This window comes from Pholis gunnellus, assembly GCF_910591455.1.
Source record: "Pholis gunnellus genome assembly, chromosome: 14".
NCBI lineage: Eukaryota > Metazoa > Chordata > Actinopteri > Perciformes > Pholidae > Pholis > Pholis gunnellus.
In genome coordinates, this window is record NC_136541.1 from 13,404,910 (window position 1) to 13,429,414 (window position 24,505).

Below are 24,505 nucleotides of genomic sequence, written 5' to 3' on the forward strand. Positions count from 1 at the left end.
TTGAAAACCGTCAAGTGAGGGAGTGTGTTAAATGTTCAGGTCTGTGCCCAGTCTAGTTTTTGGGTCCTTCTGGCTCTGTGACTCATCCAATGAGTCATTACAGAAGACACAGGTCCTGTGGTGATATCATGTAACGATCAGAGTGAGAACGCAGACAGGATTGTAACTCTAAATTCAGACTAATTTCTATAGTTCTGGATTTCTGGGCCGCAGTTTGGAGAAGCCAGCTACTGTATAGCAAACACACTGCTGCATATCTCTATCTCTTCAATTCCTTTGGTCAAAAAGTGTATCTTTATCTGTTTCCATATGTTCATCCCACTCTAGGCCACGCTGCTATTGTTGTCTGTTATCCAAAGCCAAAAAGGAATATTGGTGTTTCTGTCTAAATTACTATACTGACTAACTACTCTGCTAGATTCGCCCTCTTCTCTCTCCCAGCCTGTTGACTCTGCTTAACAGCAAGGATGTCAGTAAACACAATTTACTGTGAGAACGTGAAGCAAGTGTCCAGATAGCACTCTCATGTCACGCAGGTATTGTTGACAATATTTTCCTTCTGTGGGACTTTGCGCATGCTTTGATTGCGCCTTTGTCCAAGTTGAACAGAAGTCTTTATTACACTGTTATACTTAGAGACCTACCGCCAGAGGATGACAGTGTAACTTGAAGCACCATGTTATTGCTGCAAATGTGCTTTGACAAAGCCTCAGGCATCACTGGCCTGGTTAGCGTACACAGCGTTGATCTGCTGCAAACGAAAAACAGACAAACAAGGTGTGGATCTTTTCCAAGATATCCAAGCATTCCAACACAAAAATGTACTTGACAATATGAATCTGATTAAAAAGCAATCTCATGTGAGGTACAGTGGGATGGTGTGTGTGTGTGTGTGTGTGTGTGCTTGTCCAGTGGGAGGGGCGGCTGCAAGTAAAGTGCACAAACATTCAACCCCCTCCAGCAGTCAGTCGCGCTCTGCACCTCCTTCAGCGAGGACCCACCTTTCCCCGGTCAAGTGGATTTTTTTTTGTGTATTCGAGTGTATCTCATGGAGGGCAGGGTCACCTGTGGACTGTGGGTGGTCGTCCTTCTCTTGGGATGTGGACGACTGTCGGCGTTCAACCTGGACGAAGAGAATGTCCAGCGGAAGGACGGGGACAAAGGCAGTTTGTTCGGCTTCTCTCTCGCCATGCACTGGCAGCTTGCCCCGGAAAATAAGAGAATGTAAGTTTGGTCCTCCCAGCCTGGGAAGCAGGCTTTATGTGTTAATGAAACAACTTCATGTAACCATGCAATTCAAATGTCACCGCTATGCCGACGACTAGTAAGTTTATTTAGGAGTGTGTGGAGCTGCCACAGGAGATGAAGAAACCATTCTAAACCATTCACGTTTAAGTCACGAGTGCTAAATGCTGCGGAATGATATGAGCTCAGGTAGGTCGCAGGTAGTTTCAAAGGATTAAGCTGTTAAACTGTTTTTTTTTCTCCCGGAAAAGTTGAGCAAATAGTTCGTTGAGCTTCTTAACAGAACGTGCTGTACTGTAAACACCTGTAACCATAGCCCTGCCCTTTGTTAATCTTTCCTTCCAGGTTACCTATTTGTGTTATTGGACCGCCACGCGAGATTTCTTTTGCCCACTTGCGCGCCCACACACATCTCTCTCTCTCTCTCTCTCTCTCTCTCTCTCTCTCTCTCTCTCTCTCTCTCTCTCTCTCTCTCTCTCTCTCTTTTTTTGTTTTTGCAGACTTTCTCCCAGATTTGTCTTAGGTGACACCGAGCTTTGGCTTGTAGCGCCAAAACATCTCATTGAATCACTGATGGCATTTTTATGGGCATGCATTCAGAGGGGTTTGTCATTCTGCATAAAGGCTAACTGCCATCAAGTGGTCACTGGTTTCAATAGAACTGAACGTTAACTGCCAGTGGGATTCTGTAATCTGGGAGTCTGTTTGACTATAATGGACCAGCCAGAAATAAATATACACGGTTGTCTGTGTTTGTGATTAAAGGGCTTTTGCTGCTCCATAATTAGTAGTGGAGGAAGTATTCAGATTACAAGTAGCAATGTCACACTGTAAAATACTGAAGTAAAAGTCCTGAATTGCAAAATGATGTACTTAAACTGCCAAAAGTAAAAGTAGATAATGCAGAAAAAGTATTTAATTGTATTATTATTGGTGCATGGATGTGTAAATATTTTAACTGCTTAAATGTATATGGTTTGGTAGTTTAATCTATAACGAGGCATTGTATTTATAAGCTTATCATATGTTTTGTATGTTATATATTTATTAAATTCAGTTAAGTAACTGTATTATATATATAGTATTGAAGTAAATTCCACCACTGTCCCATATACAGCACAAGATGCAGTTTTTTAGATCGTGTCATTTAAAGTTCCTCACAGGACCAGCGCCAGCATGAGAGCATAGCGATCTCAATCTTATCCTGGTAATGACAATGTCAACTATTTGTGCTGCTATTAACTGGATTTTTACACAGAAATTATAAATTTTTTCTACCCTGTAATTGGTCAGGGGATTGGGTGAAACTGTGCTCCAAATAGCATTTTGTATTTGTACAGCTAATGCCTCAAGGTCACCACAGCGTGTACCACTGGAAGATACTGTGAGGTATTATGGCCCTTATTATGCAGTTGTTACACATTACCAAATCTTTACCCTTCTCCACAGAGGTTAAACGTAGTTCTTAGACCTATTTACACACTTTTACAACTGCTTGTACATGCGCACACACACACACACACGCACACACAGTGGCAGTGTGTGTCCTAGTTTCAGGCTGTCTAGATGAAAGACACATGGTGATAAGCACAAGACCAAACAAAGCCACCGCAAAGTCCCCGTGCTTCATGGTGTTAAGTTAAGCAACAGATATCAGTGTAGATAATGCACACTAAGTTGTCAGTGGAGGTGTAAACTACTGAAACAACTAGGCGATTACAGTAACCGAGTAGTAGATAGACAGACATTTTGTTATCAACAATTGTGTCTCTGGGAAATTGTGACGGGTATTATGTTGTCAAAAAACAATTATATTACACATAGTTGAATAGTTTGTGTAACATCTTGGTATGCTCTCATCCGATGAGCTTGATCCCTCAGCAGCATGTCGCTGTTACATGATAACAAAAATGTGTGTGTGTGTGTGTGTGTGCATGTTCGAGCAGGAGGCCGTGTTTGTTTTTCGCAAGCGTCGCCGCTCCTACTGCTGCTATAGAGGCGGAATGTGCTCTCCCTGTCGACCGTGTATTTGGGTGTATACGGCAGGCACATGCATTGGTGTGCTGCCTGTGGATGCATGTGTGAGTTTGTGCATGTTTGTGAGTGCCTGTTCGGTGTGCTTAACTGTACCGCTGCTGATGCATGCTGCGGCTGAGCACTGAGGCGTTGCCTTGTTGTCAGTCACTTGGAAGAGTGTTAGAGAGCTCAATGTGTTGGCTGAAACATCCCTAACCTGAGGCAATAGAGTAGAGACAGTGAGAATGGAAATTAGAGATAGATAGATAGTTAGATAGATAGATAGATAGATAGATAGATAGATAGATAGATAGATAGATAGATAGATAGATGGATAGATAGATAGATAGATAGATAGATAGATAGATAGATAGATAGATTAGAATTCAAAACCATCTGCTGGGTGTGGATAGTGCGTCATAATCCTTTGCCAGCCATGCATGCCAACTTTTATTCCGTTTTATATATTCCAGTACCTTTCATGCCCCACAGGGATGAGTCGTACATGTACATGCAAGAGGACAGGAGCCAATGGGATCGTGTATATGCATGTGTGCACGTGTCAGCGTGTGCGTTGCATTCCGTGGTCTGTCATAATTGCCAGATGGAGCTGTCTGTGTAATAAAATCAAGAATGGAGAGAGGAGGGAGAAGGAGACCGAGTGAGAGGTTAGGGAAGTTCTAAGAGTTTGGATCGAGTTTGAGAAATGTGTGTTTTCCGAGAAACAGAACTTGCTCCGGAGAAACGAAGGTGTAGCGAGAAGAGTAAAGGGTGCAGGGACACACACTGTGACGAAGACGAAAAGCAAGACACGCAGGCGTGTTAACTAGTAATGTCTAGATCGTAGAAATGGACGATGAAGATCTGGGAAGAGTTTAGTATTTCAGTCAACTTTGTGTGTGAGAGTGTACGGTCCGTGTACAAGTATGAGAGTCAGATTTAGCCCCCCCTCCACCCACACACACACACACACACACACACACACACACACCCTTCCCTTCAGGTTAGTTGAGGATATCCAACATCAAAGAGAGAAAGAAAAGAGCTGAAGGAAAGAGAGAGTCGATGGCTGAAAGAATGCTGCGAGGAACATAAATCAGTGTTACATCTGGACCACCGAATATCAGCTGTTACTCAGACTCAGCGGGCTCGATCCTGGCAGACGGGTGCAGAGAGAAGTTGGATGCCACTGCCTCACACACACACACACACACTTGTCTTTGTCCTTCCTGCAGAGCCTGTGTATTGGGGCTTCCTCTGTTGGTGGTGCACGATCAGATAAACAGCGGGTCAACCTTATCGCGGTGCCAGTCCCTGATCCATCATGTCAGCGCTTCACTCCTCAATGTGTAGCAACAATGATAATATGTGTCTTATTGAGATTGGTCTCCAATTTAGATTTAAACATTTTTTTTAAATGTGCATCATATGTAAAGCACTGCTCTAAGTTCCTGCTGTCTATAATATTTGATGAATCAGTCACAAAATCTTGATGTGATGCTGTTTGTGTCCTGTTGTTTGTTGCATTTACCCCAAAGGAAACAGGGGAATGAGACACTGAAATGAGCATCACAGTGTGTTTTTCTGTTTGCTACTGCAGTGCACGTAGAGGTGGAGAGTTGACTTCTGTGTCAAGTGTCGTTCCCACCCCTAGTAGTTTAAAAAAGCCCGGATTGGACACTTACTGGGTGGGATAAAGGCACAAATTATAGTGCTCTGGTTTTTTGAAACAAGGCCAAACCAATCCAGTGGTTCAAATTGGGTAAACAGTGTGTGAGTTTGTTTCCATTTTGACGTTTCTTCATACTTTCTCAATATTTCCCATCGAACCCATTTCAATCCACCTCATCACTGCAGCTTCATAAGACCGTAGAGAGCATCGTAAACACTTTTACCCAGCCTTATTTTTCAATTTCATACAAATTGATTTATTAGCTGATTGCTAATCCCCATCATGCATCGCTGAAGTCAATATTCACAATCATTTACGCTGTCACGCTTCATATTTTGACGTCTTCTCCCACATGCAGCCAGCGTTTGCGGTGTTGACTGGCGGAGGTCTACGCTGCAAACATGCCGATCACATTAAGCTCCAGCTCTTCACTCTGACTCTATCTCTGTAGATTCCTTCCCAGATGGGGGATCTGAGAATGCTTTGTGTTCCAGCTAAAAAAAAAGGCTTTGCTCAATCTCATCTGGTGAAAACAATGTGCTGTCCAACATTAACTCTGGAGGTCGTCGGACAGACAAAGCAAACCAGAGAGAGCTCCTGGATCATACTGAGACACACAAAGAGAGAAGAGAGAGAGAGAGACGGGCGCATTGAAAATGTAAACGTCCCCAAAGCGTCAGTTCAAAAGATGACATCCTTGAGTTGTTTGATTCACTCTGCAGGAAACCCTGGAAACTGGATGCCCATCGTCAAGACTTGGATGTGGCATTTGCTCTTGTCCTTTGTTCACAATGGCAGCCTCTGTGTGTGTGTGTGTGTGTGTGTGGAGAGATAGAAAGCCTGGTTCAATCAACCACAGCAGGCGTTTGAAAGGGGTCTTTGACTCAGCTGGACCGTGAGGACATGGAACATCATGTCAGTGGCGGATGTTTGTGCGAGTGTGTGTGTGTGTGTGTGTGTGTGTGCACATGGCTGCTGCGTGACACAGTAGACTGGTATGTGTGATAACATGATGTGCAAGTGGAAGAAATGCCAGAATGCTTCTCATTCTGAGTGCTTGACAAAAATGAGTGCCACAGCTGGAGCCTTCTTTCACAATGTGCGTTCGATCGAGCTGCATATGCTTCAACGGATTCATCTGTGTGTCTGCCGCAGGCTGCTGGTCGGTGCCCCCAGAGCAAAAAAATGGAGGAATCAGAAATCTGAGGTGACGGGAGGACTGTACAACTGTGACATGACCTCCTCCTCAACTAGTTGCACCAGAGTTGTGTTTGATGACGACGGTGAGATATCTGCTGACATCTGTGCAGTTCTCTAATATGGTTTACGCTATTTGACACACTCACACCCCCCCCCCCCCCCCCCCCCCTTCCTCTCCTCATGTCTATTTCTGTCCGTCTTTGCAGAGGATCTAGCGAGAGAAAGCAAAGCGTCCCAGTGGATGGGAGTGTCAGTCAACAGTCAGGGCCCAGGAGGCAAGATTGTGGTAAGACTGTCTGCCTTTGTTTCTGACCACAACATTGACATTGAATGACTTCAATTTGATATTACAAACTCAGATGTTAGAACTGAAACTATTAGTTGATCTAATCGATTTGTCGATCAACAGAAAATGAATGAGCAACTATTTTGATAATCGATTAATCATTTCAGTCATTTATTAGGCAAAAGTGGCAAAAACGTCTCTGGTTTCAGCTTTTCCATTGTGAGGATTTTTTCTTTTTCTGTGTTTTTTATAGTTATAAATATATTGGAATGTTGATTGGATGAAAATAAGACATTTAAAGGTGGCATTAGACTCTGGGAAAATGTAACAGGCATTTTTCACTATTTTAAGATATTTTATAGACTTCACAGTCAGGTCGATTCATTGATAATGAAAATCATCCGGTTCAGCCCTTTTGAAAAAAAACAACATTTCTTTAGATTGTTTGTTTGTCTCTACATTAAAATGTTGCAGAGCCCAAGGAGATGTTTTCAAATTGCTTGTTTTGTCCAACCAACAATTCTAAACTCAATTCTTTCAATTTACAATTATATAAAACAAAGAAAAGCAGCATAAAAGTTTTGGCCCTTCAAAATATATACTATGTCAAATATACGATGTTTGGCTTATCTGGCTTTGAAAATACTTCAGGTGAAAATTTATGGGAATTGGAGTTCAAATGGTTAATCACTGTAGCATCGACACTCTTAATTAGTCATTTCAACATAAGCATTTTGTGTTTGATCGACATTACCTCAACTTGAACGTGTGTTTTTGTTTCCCCGGTAGACCTGTGCCCATCGCTACCAGGTGCGGGCTAATGTGGGCAAAAACCTGGAGTCCCGTGACATTATCGGCCGCTGCTACATGTTGAGTCAGTCCTTGACTATTGATACCGGAACGGGGGATGAGGGAGGCAGCTGGCATTTCTGTGCGCACCGGAACAGAGGCCACGAGATGTTCGGCTCCTGCCAGCAGGGCATGTCTGCCACATTCGACAAGGAGTACCACTACCTCATCTTTGGGGCTCCTGGAGCCTACAACTGGAGAGGTAGTCTAATGTGTGTGTGTATGTGTGTGTGTGTGTGTGTGTGTGTGTGTTTGTGTGTGTGTGTCCTAGCTAGCAGCTTGCAGTTAGTAAGTAAGCTATGAAAGATTTACTGTAAGAAAACTTAACTGCACATGTCCTTCATTATCAATCTATTCCATATGATTTATGATGTTCGCTTTTTATTACAAAGGAATTTGCCTGTGATGACTTTTTTCTATCACGTGTTCAACATTACTGCTAATTAAGATGATTGTGTAATGGGTTTTGCATCCCTGTATTACAAGCCAGATCTCTCCCGTCTCAACCTGTCTTCTCCTCTCCTCTCATTTTCTTCCAGGTGTGGTACGCTTGGAACAAAAGAACGATTCCTTGCTAGAAATCGGCATCTATGACGACGGCCCTTTTGAGACTGGAGATGAGAAGGAAAAGGACCCTACTCTGTACGATGTCCCTGACAACAGCTACCTCGGTAAAATGCAACTCGCTCTCTTAATCCATTCATTGCCAATCTAACCCCGTTGCTTCATTTGCTCCATCGTCACAAAGAAGCTTATTCAAGTACCTGACTACCTCTGACTATGTAAGCAAGTATTCCTTTGTCTCGGTGTCCCAGGCTTCTCTCTGGACTCGGGGATGGGTCTGACCAAGAAGGACCAGCTCACAGTGGTGGCAGGGGCTCCCAGAGCGTACTACAGTGGAGCTGTGGTGCTGCTGAAGAAAGACACAGCCAACGGCTTGAAAGACGAGCTCACCCTGAAAGGGGAAGGGCTGGCCTCGTCTTTCGGCTACGATCTGACCGTGCTGGATCTCAATAGCGACGGGTGAGTTGCGCAGGGCGATGCACACAACCGGGTAACTTCTGTTTTGGAAAGAGCGATCAACTGTTTCTGCATGCTCACTAACAAAACAATGCCCTTGTTTGTTAGTTGGCTGGACATAGTGGTGGGAGCACCTCAGTACTTTGAGAAAGACAAGACAATAGGAGGAGCCGTCTATGTCTACGTCAACAAAGCCGGAAAGTTGGGGGAAGTCACCCCCATCAAAATAGAAGGACCTCAGGACTCCATGTTTGGCCAGGCTGTGGAAAACCTGGGGGACATCAATCAGGATGGTTTCCATGGTAAGGCTGCAATGTGTTTGTGTGTGCATATGTATACTACCGTCTGCTGGTCTTTCTTGAATCCCTGGTTGAATCTGTGTTCCTGTATAACCACACTGTAAGTCACCGGTGTCCTTCTTGCGGTCAGATTTTGCAGTAGCAGCTCCTTATGCGAATGATGAGGCAGGGGCTGTATACATCTACCACGGAGCAGCCAAGGATCTCAGCTTTAAAAAAGAATCACAGGTATGAAATAAACGGGTTCTTTTTGCATTTTCCACAATAGACATTCTATATACATTTTGTCCAAATGTTTAACGCTTTAGTCACATCATGCTTGAGCACTAAAAGCTTCTAAATAAAATGAATTTCGGGAAAATGTGTGACTATTGTCCAGCATACTGCTACTTTTGCGTTATGACAGTTGTTTTTTTGATCGGATGCTCGGCACGAATTCTGATGAATACATACTCTACAGTAAGTGGCTGTTTTGAAAATGTGTGTTTCTTTTGCTTCAGCTTTTGTCCGGCCCGCCAAGAGTGAGATCGTTTGGCTACTCTTTGGCAGGAAACATGGACCTGGATATGAACACCTACCCTGACTTGGCTGTGGGATCGCTCTCTGACTCTGTCTTTGTCTTCAAGTGAATGACCAGGCACATTGTTCTCACTGTACATCTCTCAATGTGGTTATAGTCAGCGTTTGCTGACGTGAGTTCTGTTCTCCCCAGAGCCCGCCCAGTTATTAACATCGCGAAGGAAGTCAGCTTCTCGCCAAAGGAAATCGACCTCACCAAGAAGAACTGTGGCAGCCATGTCTGGTTTGTTTATCTTTTTTTCTGTAGGTGCTTCGATCAACTTATGAGGATAAACCATTTAACACTATGCCAATACTGTGTCTGATTGTAAATACACTGCATTGTGTCCCCAGCTTGGAGGTTGTGGCATGCTTCACCTACACTGCCAACCCCAAGGACTATGCTCCCAGTCTGAGTAAGCTATCTATTTCTAATTAAAGCAACATGTCATCTTTATAGTGTTTTTTGCTGCTCACCATCAGAGATCAAACAGGGAGAAACCATACGTAGTCATTTTAATGTCATATTTACCTGTCATTCTTTACCCTCCTCTTGTCTCTGTCCCATCTAGCCGTGGAGTACACCCTCGAGGCAGACGCTGACCACATGCAGAAAGGTCTTAAACCCAGGGCGACCTTCACTGACGCCTCTGAAAATGCCTACCAGTCCAAAGGGACCGTCATCATGGACACCAAAGGAAAGAAAAAGTGCATTAAGCGTCAGCTTAAACTACAGGTAATAGCTAACTCTGGAAATGTTCTTTCTCCTCTCTTCATCAAAGTGCATTGTGGGTGGTGAGTAATGTGTCATTCTACAGGAAAATATTCAAGACAAGCTGAACGGGATCACCGTCGAAGTGTCGGCGAACATCCAGGGCAGCAAACGTAAACGCAGACAGAGCTCACCTCAAATTCTACCTGTCCTGGACCCCAATGAGATATTGCCAGATATGTCACAGGTGCTGATGCATGAAAGATAGATTATATAGCCATGTAGTCGATTTGATGTTCCTGCTGTATCTACATAATCTTTTTTTTTTCGTGTGTGTGTGAATGCGATTGTAGGTGCATTTCCTGAAGGAAGGGTGTGGCACGGACAATGTTTGTCAGAGCAACTTGCAGGTGACACATCGCTACGGCCACATGCCTACCGGTGGCCCATTCACTCCATTAGAACTGTAAGAGGATACACACACCTATTTGTCTCAAGAGCATCGTGTTTATTTCTTCCGTCGCATACGAGCTCATAACTTGTGTGTGTGTCTGAAGGGTGGGCGGCTTGCCGGAGATCACGCTCAGTGACCAGAAGGACATTGCCTTGGAGGTCACAGTGTCCAATAAAAATGGAGATGATGCATACGAAGCCGCTGTGACCACCTCCTTCCCGCCCTTCCTTACCTACTCTACTTTCAGCGCTGCACCTGTGAGTCTTCTTTTCTCAATCACTCTCTCTCTCTCTCGCTCTCTCCTTCACACACGCACATGAACACACATTCCAATGTGGTTCTGATTGGAACTTGTTATTGATTTCAGGAGTTGCAGATAAGCTGTACAGCCAATGCAAATGGTTCTCAGCCAAAGTGTGACCTCGGAAACCCCTTCAGAAGTAACTCAGAGGTGAGAGAAAATCAACTTTTGGACAATGTCCTCTGCAGAAGGTGCACTGCTAATACGTATTAATGTGTATGTGTTTGTGCATATAGTCGATCTTCTACATTATTCTGGGTACATCAGGCTTCCCTGTAACTACTACTGAACTGGAGATTGATCTTCAGCTAGAAACGTAAGTAAATCTAAGCTTGCAACAGTATCAAGGAATACTTCAAACGAATAAATAAGACTATAGATACAGGAAATACATTCCTGGACCGCAATGCATTCACCTTAATTATGCAGTAACATTTGTAGTAGGCCTACATTAGGAGTTTCTGACTTGGCCTGTGTGTAACCTCTCATCCGACAGGACAAGCGAGCAGGAAATAGTCCCTGTTAAAGCAAAGGCAAAGGTGGTCATGATGTTGGAGCTGTCTCTATCAGGGTAAGACACTCACACACACACACACATGCAGCTGATATCCCAAAACACACAGTATGCACAGATTCATGCTACTCACTGATTTTGACTGTCTCCCCAGACAAGCCCACCCGTCTCAGGTCTACTTTTCAGGAAAGGCCAAAGGTGAGTCGGCTATGAAGAAAGAAAGCGACATTGGCAGTGCCATCGCATACCAGTTCAGAGTGAGTACAGGACGGCCACTAGATCAGAAGTGGCTAGTTCTCATTTATCCCTCTATCTCATTGAAATGTGTATTACTCCAGCATTCTGCATGAACGTGTTCTTTAATACGATAATACTACTACATCATCTGAGGTGGGACACTGATCCTTTCTTGATTTGCAGATACTCAATCTAGGAAAGTCCTTGAAAGACTTCGTCACCGCCAGTCTTCATATCCAATGGCCACAAGAGACAGCGGCCAAGAAGTGGCTGCTCTACCTGACGAGTATCACCTCCACTGGAGTGGAGCGCATAGAGTGCTCTCCTAAAACGGCGATCAACCCTCGTGACCTGGTCAGTGAAAACATCACATTAACATGTGTCGGTCACTCAGCTTGCACGTGTACTTTTTCACTTGGTGTCTCTTTTTGAATTGCAGTAGTGGTAGTACGTGGTTATAGATGTATATTTATTTGATCAAATAAAGAGGCTTTCATTGAATCAAATATTCGAATATACGTATTCTTCTCTGCTTGAAGGAACTACATAACAACAGGAAGAGAAGAGCAGCAGAAAACACCCAGGGAAAGGAGGAGGGCACTTTGTCACGTTTACTTGACAAGAAATCTAAAATTCTGGTAACCGCACACAAGTTCTATTATGAGTTTTTAATGCATATTTGCAACCAGTAGTAGAGGAAACGATTGGTAACTTTGAGCTCCTTTCTTTGTTGACAGTCCTGTGACGACGGGGCACATTGTGTGACGATAACGTGCCCCCTACGGGGCCTGGACAGTAATGCAGTCGTCACTCTCAACTCTCGCCTTTGGAACCCCACCTTCATAGAGGTAACAAAAGAGACTGCAGGAAAAGGTTTTTTACACAGTTTTTATGTGAGAAACTTTAAGGTATTGAGAATTAGCCTCACTGTTCTGACTGACTGAAATTCAAATTTAAAAACAGGAGTTATTATTTTCTTGATTGTTTTGTAGTTTCGGGTTTACGATGTTAAACCCGAAACTACAAAACTAAACTAAAGACTAATTACACAAACGTTATGTTTTTAGTAATATCAATTGCATTATTGGCTTATTATTACTTATTAACTCTTTTTTTAATTCAAGGGAAACAGGTTATTGCGGCAAATTAGTAATGTGTATTTAACTTGATCTTCTCTTATTTTTTTTTTAAACAGGATTTTCCCAAGCTCCATCATGTGACGGTAATAGTGAAGGCCTCTCTGCATATCAATAACACAGAGAAAATAGTGTTAAAAAGCCAAACGTCAGAGGTAATTAAACACAACAGAAAATAAATGATTTGCAATATGCTCTGGGTGCAAGAAGGGGACGTGATTATTGCATGACATGGTAGTTTCATACAACAGGCCTTAAATGCTGATGTCAGTGTAGCACATGGACATTAAAAACCTGAGCTTGTGTACTATAGTGTATAGTACACAAGCTATATAGTGAGAATAAAAAAAAGAGATGTTAATACAGATGTTCTGCCACTGTATTGTTTTCCCCAGGTGAGACTGACGGTGTTCCCAAAGAGGGTTGAAGCCCAGGCCGGAGGAGTGCCATGGTGGATCATCGTGCTGTCCGTCCTGTTCGGGCTGCTGCTGTTGGCCCTGTTGGCTTTCCTTCTGTGGAAGGTAGGACTGAAGGACAGCTAATAAAAACGCACACAGCACACCAACAATTTCATGACTTACGAAGACCTAGCAGTCTGTAAAGTACTGTAGGTATCCAGAACAGCCAATACACACAATTTCTAACAATTTTCCTCTCCTCAGTGTGGAGTCTTTCAGAAAAAGAATAAAGAGGACCCGACAGAAAAAGAGAAACTGACAAATGCATAAATCGAGAGAGAGAGGGTAAAATTACCCGGCCTGCCATGAATGAGTGAAACTTTCTCTCTCGCTCCTTTTTTGCTCTAAAAGCGTTGCTTCCTGGTATTAGGCAGGCAGTGGGCAATTCTCACACTGTGACATGAATGTCAGCTGACTGATTATTTCTGCAAAGAGTTTATGCCGAATAGATTTTCACACATGATTATGTGTGAATGATTACGGCTTACCTGCATGGCCACGGGAGGTGATGAGGAACTACACCATGGGAGCTTATCTGCATCTCTTTGATTTTTCTCACTTCCTCTTATTTCTGCTTTCTTTTGTTGCTATCGCACATGCAGTCACTTGGTCTGAAGATTTCTTTCTCTAAATTTGCAAAAATGTTTCCTTTCTTTAAGAGGAGTGCAGATGGCTTGACTACACCTCTCAATGGATTCACTGCATCTTGGCTCTCGTCTGTCGAACAGACCGATGACTTTAAATGTCTCAACCTTCTTTTGCTTTCTCTGAATTCTTTTAAATCGCATTTGCCCCAAACAAAATATTGATTTTTGTTTTCCCCGTCTTCTCCACAGTGTGGCTTTTTTAAGCGTGCCAAATATGAAGACAAGGTTCCCAGTTACAACGCTGTTCGCATCAAACGGGAGGAGAGAGCAATAAACCCCAAGAATGGGAACTGGGAAAACCTGGAAAAGAAGCCCTGGATGACAACCTGGCATGACAAGGAACATTATTCTTAACAGCCAATGAGAATGTGACACCACACAGATTTCCTGTCGCTTACTGATGAACTCCCAATTTCACAGATTTTTTTTTTCCTGCCTCGTCTCTGCACAGTGTGGACTGTAAATATATATTAGAAAAAAAGAAAATCATTCGTAGAAAAAAAAAAAAGGAAAAAAAAAAAAAGTTGTAGGACTAAATCCAACATTGTGCTTCAGGGGCTGAATTGATCTTGGGTAAAGTCTTTATGAATCACTGGAAGGAGAGTAGCAGTGTGGGAGATGGTCCTGCACATTTACTGTCTGTCAGAGCTTCGTTGTACGTTTACTACATTCACAGTGTTGACTGGGGGAGGAAGGGGGGGGAGGGTTATTTCTAGAGCTTTTGTACATTTGTTTGAAAGGTTTGCAGAATTGTTTTGTATTTATTCGTCATGAGGAGTACTTCATGTTACGTGCCCTACAGGCCAAAGAGTCAACAAATTGCATACAGGGCCATCTTTATTATTTCCATTTTTAACCAAAATGTGCCATTTCCCCAATGTAAAAGTGGATATTTTTTTAGCATTTCTACTGTAACTGTTGATCAATCAGTTGTAGTTTATGAATGAATTGCAACTTCTCACAGTGATCGAGCACTCTGTTTTTAAATATACTGCCAAGCCTCTGCTGAATTGACCTTTTATTCACTGGCTGTAAAAAATAAAGAGCGAACAAAGTTTCTTTAATAAAATTTTAAACGTCATATCCATGTCTTACATGTGTGATTATTGGAGGTCAAAGGAATGATTTAAATGCAAAAGGAGGCGGTTTAAAGAGTTATTTATTAATACATAAAAAAAAGCATTTACAGCAAATACCTGAGTGCTAAAAGCAGCACGTCGTTAAATATTAAAATCATTTTCAGGATAATTTAAGGTTCATGATAAAAAAAGAAATACATCACTTTAAGACAGTAGTATGTCACACACTTTACAACAGACACATAGTGAGAGACATACATTTGCTGCGAGTGTGACCTTTGGGGCTGGACCTCTGCTCTGGTCCAAAGATCTTTCCATCAATTAAAATCAACCAGTGTCGTGTATCCTAAATAATCGATATTAAGATGTGAACAACAACGGTGTGCAGTACATCTAGCGGTTTCTATTGACTAAGTAGAAATTAGTTCAAGTGTATTTTTGTGCGCGTTGTGCTGCAAACACGCCCTCATGCTGGTGGTGTATCTCCTCTCTTTTTTTTTTTTTATAAGAGTGACTCAGTTCTTACAGTTGTGCTGCCGCCTCTGGCATCTTTTACAGACTTCTCCATCATCATCGTCCTAGCTTTCTCTTTGTCTTCGCCCTCCTTATCCAAAACGGTGGTCTTCTTTTCCAGCTTCTTCTCTCCTTTCCTCTGTCCTTTTTCCTCCCTTTTCTTTATCTCCTTCAGCTTCCTCTTGAGGGCAGACCGGTCGCTTTGACTGCACACCCCCAGAGCCTGACAGCAGAGAAAAGACAGAGAAACAGGGCATGTAAATATAAACAGAAGATACTCTACAGGTTCAGCTCAATGACCCTCAAACTAAACCAGATTTCATTGTTAAATAGGCAACGAGAGTGACTTAAACTCAATAAAGGGGACAGAGGCAGTTTCACTTAAAAAGGTAGTTATAACCAGTAGAGCCTTGCCAATACATCAGCATGGCCTACTGTATATTAGCTCACAGGAAAGTATCACCATGTACAAAATGAATACGACATTGCTGCACAGATATATTAAAGATACGTTTGAGGTTATTGAGGAACACTAACAAGCTGAAATATTCCGCTCAGTATGTATCTTTGTAACAATTCTTTGAATAACCAGTTTCAAGGTGATGTTTATCTTACATACTTATTATGTTCTCCCGATATATCTGCATCGGATTTTTATTAACCTACTAAATATTTATACTGGCCAGTTTTATTTCTCAACTTTATTTACTGAATTTAACAGAAAATAGATAACAAGTAGCATTCAGACTTTAAATTCAGATCGTACATAAATGTTTAAAAATAAAAGATACGAACTAGAAAAACAAAACTCAATATACATCAGAATGCAATATTCCGGAATGGGTTCTTTAATGTGATCAGTGTACCTGCCTACCACATTTGATAAATCATTGTTTCCCTCACCTTCACCTGAACCACTCACCTTGAGTTTCTCACCGTCCATGTTGAGCAGCTGTGTCCCATCCACACCTCTGGCAGCGAACTCAGACACGTACTCGTCCATGTTCATGGCAATTAACCACAGACACACCTGCATGTTGTCCCACTCCAACATGGGTCGACTTTGCCACTGGTGGTTGTTGTTATTGGTGGGAACTGGGTCATCGTCCAACGTCTGACAGAACACCAGAGACAATACGCAGACAGAGTAAGGAGAAGTGAAGGACAGAGACGAGACAAAACGGTAATTTAAAAAAAGAAAAAAAAAAGGAGAGCGCAGGCTCGGGGAGACAAAATGATTGGACAATGAGTGCTCCATGGGAAAGGAGTAAGAAAAAAGTAGAAGGGAAGGACAGACTCACCTCGGTGGAGGAAAAGGTGAAAGCAGGAGAGTGTCCAGAGAGGGAGAGATCAGAGACATGACCCACCATGCTGGAGCAGCCCACTGGAGAGCCAATACTCTGGAACCAAGAGAAGACCTAGGCTGCCTGCACATTCTGGTTCATATCTGTTGCATGCTATTTTAAAAACTGATAAGAGAAACTTTACGAGAGATATCTACAGCCGTACTGAGATCAGATGGCTCAGACAGAAGAGGAGGATGGCATGCAGGGGAAGCGGTCCATCTTTTCTTACCTGGTCTCTACCTGTGGTGGTCATGTACGGTAAGCTGCTGCTGGACACAGACCGAAGTCTCTCCCTGCCTCTCTCACCGGCCACTTCTTTTTCTCTCCCTCGCTCTCCAAACCAGGGGAAGGGCAGGCAGGAAGGCATGGAGGTTACTGAAGCTGATGGAGAAACTTCAGCAGGCCCATCCACCAGGTCAAACGAACCCCTGGTTAAAAAAACACAACAACAATATTTACATTTCAATTAAAAATGTGAAAAATGCGTTTTAAGCAAATTTCTGAAATTTCAGCAATTCAATAAAAGTTATCCAGTACTAGACAGAAACCCATTTATCCCGTTATCCAACCTGTTCATGGACCTTTTGAAGTGTTTCTCACTTCTCCTTTTGCTAAGAGACTTGCGAAGGCCACTGAAAGAAGAAACGGACTATAGTTATTAAAAAAAGCATCAGGAACAAGCATACCAACAGCAAACTGCTCAGTGTCCCTTCTCAACCAGCTACTGTGGCAAGTAACATGACATTTGCGATGGCTGAACGGGAGAGTGCAAACGACTGTGGCTTTGAAACCAGGAACTATGACCCCGAGATCTAAGACAAAAGAAAGCGACAGAGACCCTGCACCTGAAGTCTGGAAATTTCTTTTTGGACTTTCTGGATGCGGAAGATTTGGATGGTGAGGGAGTGACGTCAGTGATGTAGGTAGGAGGAGTGAAGACGGAGCTGTTGGGAGGTTGAGGGCTGAGGGCTGGGAAAGACGAGGTACTGGACACGTCACTCCTGCTGCTCCTGTGCGTCGCTGTGGGAGCAGACAGCGATTGGCTCTCCTGTGACTTCTGAATGTCACATTTCTAAAAGCAACAGATAACGTGCGTGTGTGAGTTTCACGGTCAAAAAACGGCTAATAAAGAGACGTCACATTTTTAGACCTCCCGTCTCCTACCTTTTTTCTAAAGCTCTCTCTGAGTTTGTCTCGAGAGGGCGGGTGGCGCTTGGATTTCTGGGCCAGCTGAGCTCTGGCTTTGTGAGCGCTGGAGTCCAGAAGTCCCGTATCAGGAAGTGGAATATACCAGTCTGGACCCGAGACAAAACACAATTCCTTTTGCTCCGTCAAAAAAAAAAAATATGTTTTTATCCCAGAGGTTTCATTTTCTCTCTTTGATTACATTGTTTGAATGCCACAAAAAGCTTTGAATTGTCCCGGTTCTGAAGCCATACACATAATTAAAAGGTCAAAACATTAAATAGTGGTTTTACTTGCCAGCAGCTACACAAAGTCAAAAAGACAGACAGCCACATAAACAGTCCGCTTTACAGTGACTGTAATTCAGCTGCTTACCTGTGACTGAAGTGTCCACAGAGTGGTTCTGTCTTTCAGGTGAAGCCTCTTTTCTCTCTAGCTGTGCCATCTGTGATAAGCAGTGTGAAACAATGACTACAGAGAAATGGCACGCTCAGCAAAGTAAATCCATACAGGACTGAGCAATCTCCTCTCACCTGGATTTGTAGTCTTTCAACTGTCTCTCTGTGCAGCTTATCTCTCTCCACCATTTCTCTTATCAACTCTGCTTCTCTCTTCTCTCTGTCCTCTTCTCTGGAAAAAAAAAACATTTGAAAAGGTGCAATTAAACTAGCTCACAAAATACATCCCAGTCATTTTAGAATGTTATTCCATATTGTCAAGAGAAATAAACTGGATTGGATGGATTATGAATACCTGCTCTGGTACTCTCTGACCAGTCTCTTGGCTTTGCTGTATTTGATCTCCAAGCTTTCTGATTGGCTCTGGGCATCAGCCAGTCGCTGGCTCACAACCCTGCACAGTGTCTGGGCCTCCTGCCAATACCTGATAAATAGAGTGAGGGGGGCTTTAACCATTATCATCATCTTCATCATAATTGTTCTTAACATTACATTACTTTTGCAAGCTTTAGGCTCCCATCAAGTCTTTAACCTGGATCTGTATATACTTATAAATGATCCATTATCGTGGCAAACACACCTCTAATGACATATGCTGTAGTAAAATGGTCACAAGCATAGAGTCGGTAACGTCATACTTCTCTAGTTTCACAGCTTTCTCCTCTCCATCCTCCACTCCATGCTCCAGCTCAATCTTCTGGCTCTCCCAATCGACGTGCTGCCCCTCCCATGCCTTTAACTTGGTAGACAGAGTGAAAAGAATAGATTATGTATGATTTTATGAATGTCTGTGAGAGCAGTCATATGCACAAAGGGAAGGAAAAAAATGAGTACTATACTTATACACTTCTTAAATCCTCTTACTTTAAAGAGGTTTTGATATAACAAACGAAGAACTCACTGATCTACCACAGTTGGGTAGAAGACAGACAGATTTTCTACTAAATGGCTAAAGTCTGCCAACCCAATTATGTCACAGCGGTGATTACTTCAAGGCAAAGGCAGAAAAAGCAGTGTTGGAACACGGCCCGTGTCCTAGTAACTCCACACCGAGCCATCTCATACACACTTAAATGGGTCAGACTGTTCCAAATGTGGAAAAAAACAAAAAAAGTAGTAAAGTGAGACCAGTAATTGGTTTGTGTGAGAGAGATCTCAATCTCAGATGAGTGACCTACCTTTTCTCGAGCATGTTGAAGTTGGGCTGCTTTGCTCCGTAGTTTTGACTGAAGCTATAAAGACAGAAAGGGTGAAAATGTGATTATACTACAATTTATATGAGAGGATATACAATGTTACTAGTTTTACACACCTCTTGTGTGTCAGTATTTGTGTTTTCGTTTTTTTTCTCTGATTCAAAGCCCTCTTTTAATTTAGTATTGACCCGATATCCAACTGAAGGCTTGGTGTATACATCTGATTTATAAATGTTAATCAATGAACTCATGTTGATTGTTACGTACCTGCTGGTATTTGAGGCAGAGCTGGGAATTGTCCAGACTGGAAATAACAGACATGTCTTCCTCTTCATCTTCCTCCTCGGCCTCTGACTTCTCTGAAAGGCTACCATCATTATCCTCGTCCCCGCTTGCGCTTCCGCTCTTCATATAGAAAAACACACGCAGAAAAACAGTACAATCAACCCACATAGAACCTGTAAACACGACTGAAGCTCCGCTCTTCTTTTAGAAAACACACCTCTCTGGGTGTTTTATCCATTTCCAGGCTTTCATTGATCAGCCGTGCCACCTCGCTCTCCACCCCCTCCTTCTCTCTCCCAATCAAAAACCTGCAGCCGAACAGAGAAATCAGTCACAGCTGTGAGCAATCACCACATCCAGGTAAAGCACAGGTGTTGCAAATAACATTAATTAACACCCCCCCCCCCCCTGAAACTGAAGCAGTCATATTATAATGTATACTTTTGCTTTTCCTACTAACACCTCAGTGAAAAATATAAACACTAATGTTGGTGATATTAAAATGTTGGAGGTGGCTGAAAAGCATCTCATTCACAAGTTGATGGATGTTTTGAAGAGGAAACGTTAACATGGTCACTTCTGGCATCAACAGCTTTGATTGGCTGGCCTCCTGATCTGTACTCTCAGGTGTTAAAGCAGTCTTGAAAATGCCACTAAGAGTTATTTGTAAGTACCTGAAAGGCTGGCAGACGGTTTGAACACGGTGACATGCTTAAGAATGGTTGGCAGGAATGTTAAGTGAATATCATGTGTAGTCGATACGCTAAAACATCCTGGATGTCGTGTTTAAAAAGACGAGTGTGGCACTTTAAAAAGAGCTAGGTGGAGAAAAATTATATTTATCTTGCTACTGTTTCATCTTTAAATAACTTCAATTATGTAGCAAACATTTAGAAGTCTGACTGTCAGTTTTTTTTTTAACTCTAAAAATAAAATACACTAATACATAGCCTCCGAATCACCAATCTCTAGCCATGTATACAAATAGGGAGAACGGTACTGAAACATGATAACTTACTTGACAAGGCCTGACGTATTCTTGAGGACTGTGGCTGCAAACAGCTGGGAGACCCCGACCAAACTCACCCCATCCACCTCCACTATCTGGTCATTCACCTGAATCCTAGAAAGAAAATCTCCTTGATATTAGAGCCAAACTCAATTCCCAGCACACAAGAGACGGGCGTTGAAATGTACCTTCCATCCTTCTGTGTTGCTCCTCCTTCAGTGACCGTCTTGACAAAGATTCCCAGTTTTTCCAGTCCCTGGTCAGCTCCTACACCCATTCCTATTATACTAATGCCCAGACCCTCATCTCCTGGAAGGAACACATATAATATCAGGAAGTTATCCTCATAAAACAACATTAGTCAGGGAGAGACTGTTGCACCATCAAAAGTAACTCTCAGGAAAAACCTGGTTCTTTGAATAAGGTGAGAATATTGTGATAAGTCTGTTATTCAACCCATTATACGTCAGCCTTGTAACCTTTTTCTTTTAGTTAAACTAACCCAATTTACCACCAGACACAACCATCTGCATGATTTCTTACCTCCCTTCTGGGTCCTAATGTGGAAACACACATGGACACTAAAAATACATTAAAAACAAAAAGGAAGACAGATGTGTGAAAGAGCAACTACACACCCTTCTCTATGTCCACAGGTAAGACATCCATGCTGTCCACTCTCTTCTCCAGCTCGAACTCAGCTGAGGCGGCCACCGGGTCAACGTCTTCATTGCGTCTGTCGTACTCGACATTAGAATAAGTGATGTACACCTAAAAGACAGCAGTCAATATACGGTTTAAGTCACTGCGACAGCCTTGACCCATGTCAAATCTTGGCCTACTGAAAATATTGTTTTATGCATCGATAGCTTGTACATGTGTTCACCACTGAGCAGATTGTAAAGAGGGCCATCTGCAGCTATTGACACAACAAGACACTGTTTATGTTGGCAAATCTGCCAGAGTGCGAGAGAGGGAGAGAACCAGGAAGTGCAGACGACACAAACTGTACATCCATGACAATTTCAAATAATATCAATGCGCACATACAACTTCTAGTCGCTGACACTACACAGACCGCTACTCCAATAGTTTGCGATGCCCTATAAATGCCATACACACCCACAGGAATGTTTCCTGTGCTTTTTTATGTCGAGGCACCTCTGAGCGGAGTGCTGACAGAACGAAGCATGAGGGATCTTGCCTTTCCTTCCCTCTAATAGATTAGAAACATGGCTTGGGGCGAACGCTTCTCTCGGATGGATTGAAACTCCAGCCGGAACTCACAGTAACACAAATCTACCATACAGAGCTTGCGTAAAAGCAAGTGACACCCTGCAGCTGTCAATTAAGTGAATAATACATTCAAAAAGCCTGCATTCTTCAAAAAGGGTTTCCCTTACCTTGATTGGTTCTGAGGTGAACCTGACCCTTCTCCTCTGCTGTTCTTCTGCTGCATCCTCGACATCCTCCTCCTCCAGTTCAGGCACACCAGGAATTTCCTCATAATGCAATAAAAGCTGATTATCATGTACAGAGTTTTCCCATTCCTGTCCTAAATGTTCTGGGTGAGAGTGAGATTCCTGCTCATACACAAAAGCCTTGTTCTCAATCCCACCGATTACTGCAGGTCCTGTCTGGTCCTCTTGGCCTCCTCCTCCTCCGACATCTTTTCCTTCTCTGCCCTCCTCACGCTTGACCTCCTCTTGCAGCTCGGACGTTGAACCTTCTTCTTTCTCAGTTCTTTTCGTCTCTTGACCGTGTGTCTTAACTTCCTCGTCATTGTCCTCCTCTTGCATCATGCCTCTCTCGGCCCTTCCACAACTTTCTCCCACAACAGTCTTTTTCTCCCCCGTGTCCCCGTTTTCTCTCGACTTCTCAGCCAAAAACTGTTTGGTCTGCCCCTCCCTTTCACCCTCCCATTCTTCCTTCACCTGCTGATACTTGTCTCTTCCCCCTTCACTATCATCATGGGTCTCTCTTTTCCGTGACATGCTGGTTGATAACTCCTTCTTGTGGTCGTCTGAGGGAACAACTGGCCTACCTCCTCTCGCTCTCAGCTCCACTCCGTTTTCCAACACATAGGTTGATGTTTCCATGCTGGGCTTTTCCAAAACATCATCAACTTGCACAGTCTCTGCTGCAACTTCGTCCATGTACTTTACCCCCTCATCCTTAAGACAGATTTTGCCCTCTTTCCGCTCCTTTTCATCTTCATTCTCGTCACTTTCTGATGACCCGTTCTTCACGTCAACTAGTTCTGCCCTCACTGGCTCCTCAGGGGTCAAGAAGAGGCTTGTCGTCTTTTTTTCTTCCGTTTGTGATCCCATGGTTCGACCATGTTTGCCAAGATAGGAGGGAGATCTGTTGGATGATATAGGGCCATCCGCTACGGGAGATTTATGGTGACTTGTCAGCGAGGCCTGTGCAGTAGGCTTTGGCAAGGGAATATTTATGATGGGTAGGTTTATGGATTTGTCTTTATTAAAGCTATCCTCTTCGGTGTGATTCCTTTTCTCACTCTCGTCTTCCTCCATCTCTTCCCCTTCTCCTTTCCCACCTGCCGCCCCCTTGCTTCCCCAGCCAGCGATACTTTTTGAAACCTGCCCTCCACCGCCTCCAACCTTCACCCCCTTGGTCTCAAACAACCTCCGCGTTACAGAGAACTTCTGAGCCAGAGCAGCTCTGTCAATATCCACAATCTCCTCCGATCTGGATGATTTATCTTGCAGAGAAGATTCTGGAGTTGAAATGCTGGCCGCAGCGTTCAGAACAGACGAGGAACTGAGGACTGAGCATCTGGATGCAGAGAAAGGTGAAGTTTGGAGCTGTAGAGTGGGATTGTGGGGAGTAAGGAGGGTTGTGGAGCCAGAACTCTGCACTGGATCAACATCTTTTTTCAGCTGCTGGTTGTCCATTTGTAGGAAGATGTTGTCTCTGATCTTGGTCCCCCTGGTGCTGTGGACTCTCCCTCTGCTGCCTGTGCTGGCAATGGTGCTGGTGTGGGACATTATGGGATCCGAAAGGCTGGATGGCAGCCTGGCCGGGTGCACAGCAGAGTGCTGGGCAGAAGCAGTCTTGGTTCCTGGTTGTAGACTGGTCGCAGTGTCAAATGAACATTTGATGGCATGGAAGTCAGACTTATAGGTTATCCTGTGAGGGGAGGCGCTTCGGCCTTTGCTGTCTGTCCGCATCATCTGGGAATGGAGGTTCTCTGAAGAAGTGAGAAAAAAAAACTCTGGGAGGAGCTTTTTATAGCTAAAAGCTAAATGTTGAGCAGGTAGATAATGTTTGACGATTTGCTGGTACAGTGGAAAGGTAGCAATAAGGCAAGGAATGTGCTGGAATATGTGTTTTAAGAAGTTCAAGTGTGTTTTAAGAGGTTATACTGCATTTGTTTGATGACAGCAGGGGACAAAGGCAGGCTCTTGGAATGGAAACTTCATTGTCATCAGGGAATCTTTAGATATTGATTTACCATCACCACCTCAGCAAGAGTCTCCTGGAAGAGTGGTTTGAGAAAAGGTAAAGTGCAACACATTCATTGAGGTGAACTGGCCCTAAAAAGCATTAATGCAAATGACTGCCTAGACAAACAATTTAAGTGGCTCACTCATAACTTGCAGCTCAATGCAAAAATTAAAATCAACATTCACATTTTCAGTCACACTTACGAAATTGGATGATTAAGGATTGTGAGCACCGTCAAAAACGCCAAACGTCACCATCAGGATTTCTTGTCACACACCTACTTACAATTAACTTGTTCGGACCGTGGAGCAGCAATGAAGTGCTGTGGACAACCGCTGCTTTCGAGGGCGGTCGGAAAT

The 24,505-nt window shown here is 43.3% G+C and overlaps 2 protein-coding genes across 2 annotated transcripts; one reads left to right on the top strand and one right to left on the bottom strand.

The window, feature by feature from the left end:
* Positions 1 to 980: 980 nt before the first annotated feature.
* LOC306706802 (integrin alpha-6-like) lies at positions 981 to 13,923 on the top strand. Its single transcript, XM_079174024.1, has 26 exons — positions 981 to 1,224; positions 6,089 to 6,216; positions 6,340 to 6,419; positions 7,209 to 7,470; positions 7,808 to 7,939; positions 8,084 to 8,291; positions 8,397 to 8,590; positions 8,718 to 8,815; positions 9,088 to 9,212; positions 9,300 to 9,389; positions 9,500 to 9,561; positions 9,718 to 9,881; positions 9,964 to 10,104; positions 10,211 to 10,323; positions 10,415 to 10,568; positions 10,679 to 10,762; positions 10,849 to 10,928; positions 11,109 to 11,183; positions 11,281 to 11,383; positions 11,547 to 11,717; positions 11,903 to 12,001; positions 12,101 to 12,211; positions 12,559 to 12,654; positions 12,895 to 13,020; positions 13,162 to 13,242; positions 13,794 to 13,923. The coding sequence occupies exons 1-25, from the start codon at positions 1,049 to 1,051 to the stop codon at positions 13,225 to 13,227; spliced, it is 3,138 nt and encodes a 1,045-aa protein (XP_079030150.1). The 5' UTR covers positions 981 to 1,048; the 3' UTR covers positions 13,228 to 13,242; positions 13,794 to 13,923.
* An 828-nt stretch (positions 13,924 to 14,751) lies between these two features.
* LOC306705775 (uncharacterized protein) lies at positions 14,752 to 23,872 on the bottom strand (the record flags this gene model as incomplete). The annotated part of the gene is made up of 17 exons (XM_079172622.1): positions 14,752 to 15,419; positions 16,119 to 16,310; positions 16,772 to 16,970; positions 17,112 to 17,174; positions 17,388 to 17,614; positions 17,707 to 17,837; positions 18,103 to 18,172; positions 18,261 to 18,357; positions 18,481 to 18,609; positions 18,824 to 18,924; positions 19,364 to 19,417; positions 19,649 to 19,786; positions 19,884 to 19,974; positions 20,685 to 20,789; positions 20,864 to 20,984; positions 21,314 to 21,446; positions 22,079 to 23,872. The coding sequence occupies 17 exons, from the start codon at positions 23,870 to 23,872 to the stop codon at positions 15,186 to 15,188; spliced, it is 3,879 nt and encodes a 1,292-aa protein (XP_079028748.1). The 3' UTR covers positions 14,752 to 15,185.
* Between the last annotated feature and the right edge of the window lie 633 nt (positions 23,873 to 24,505).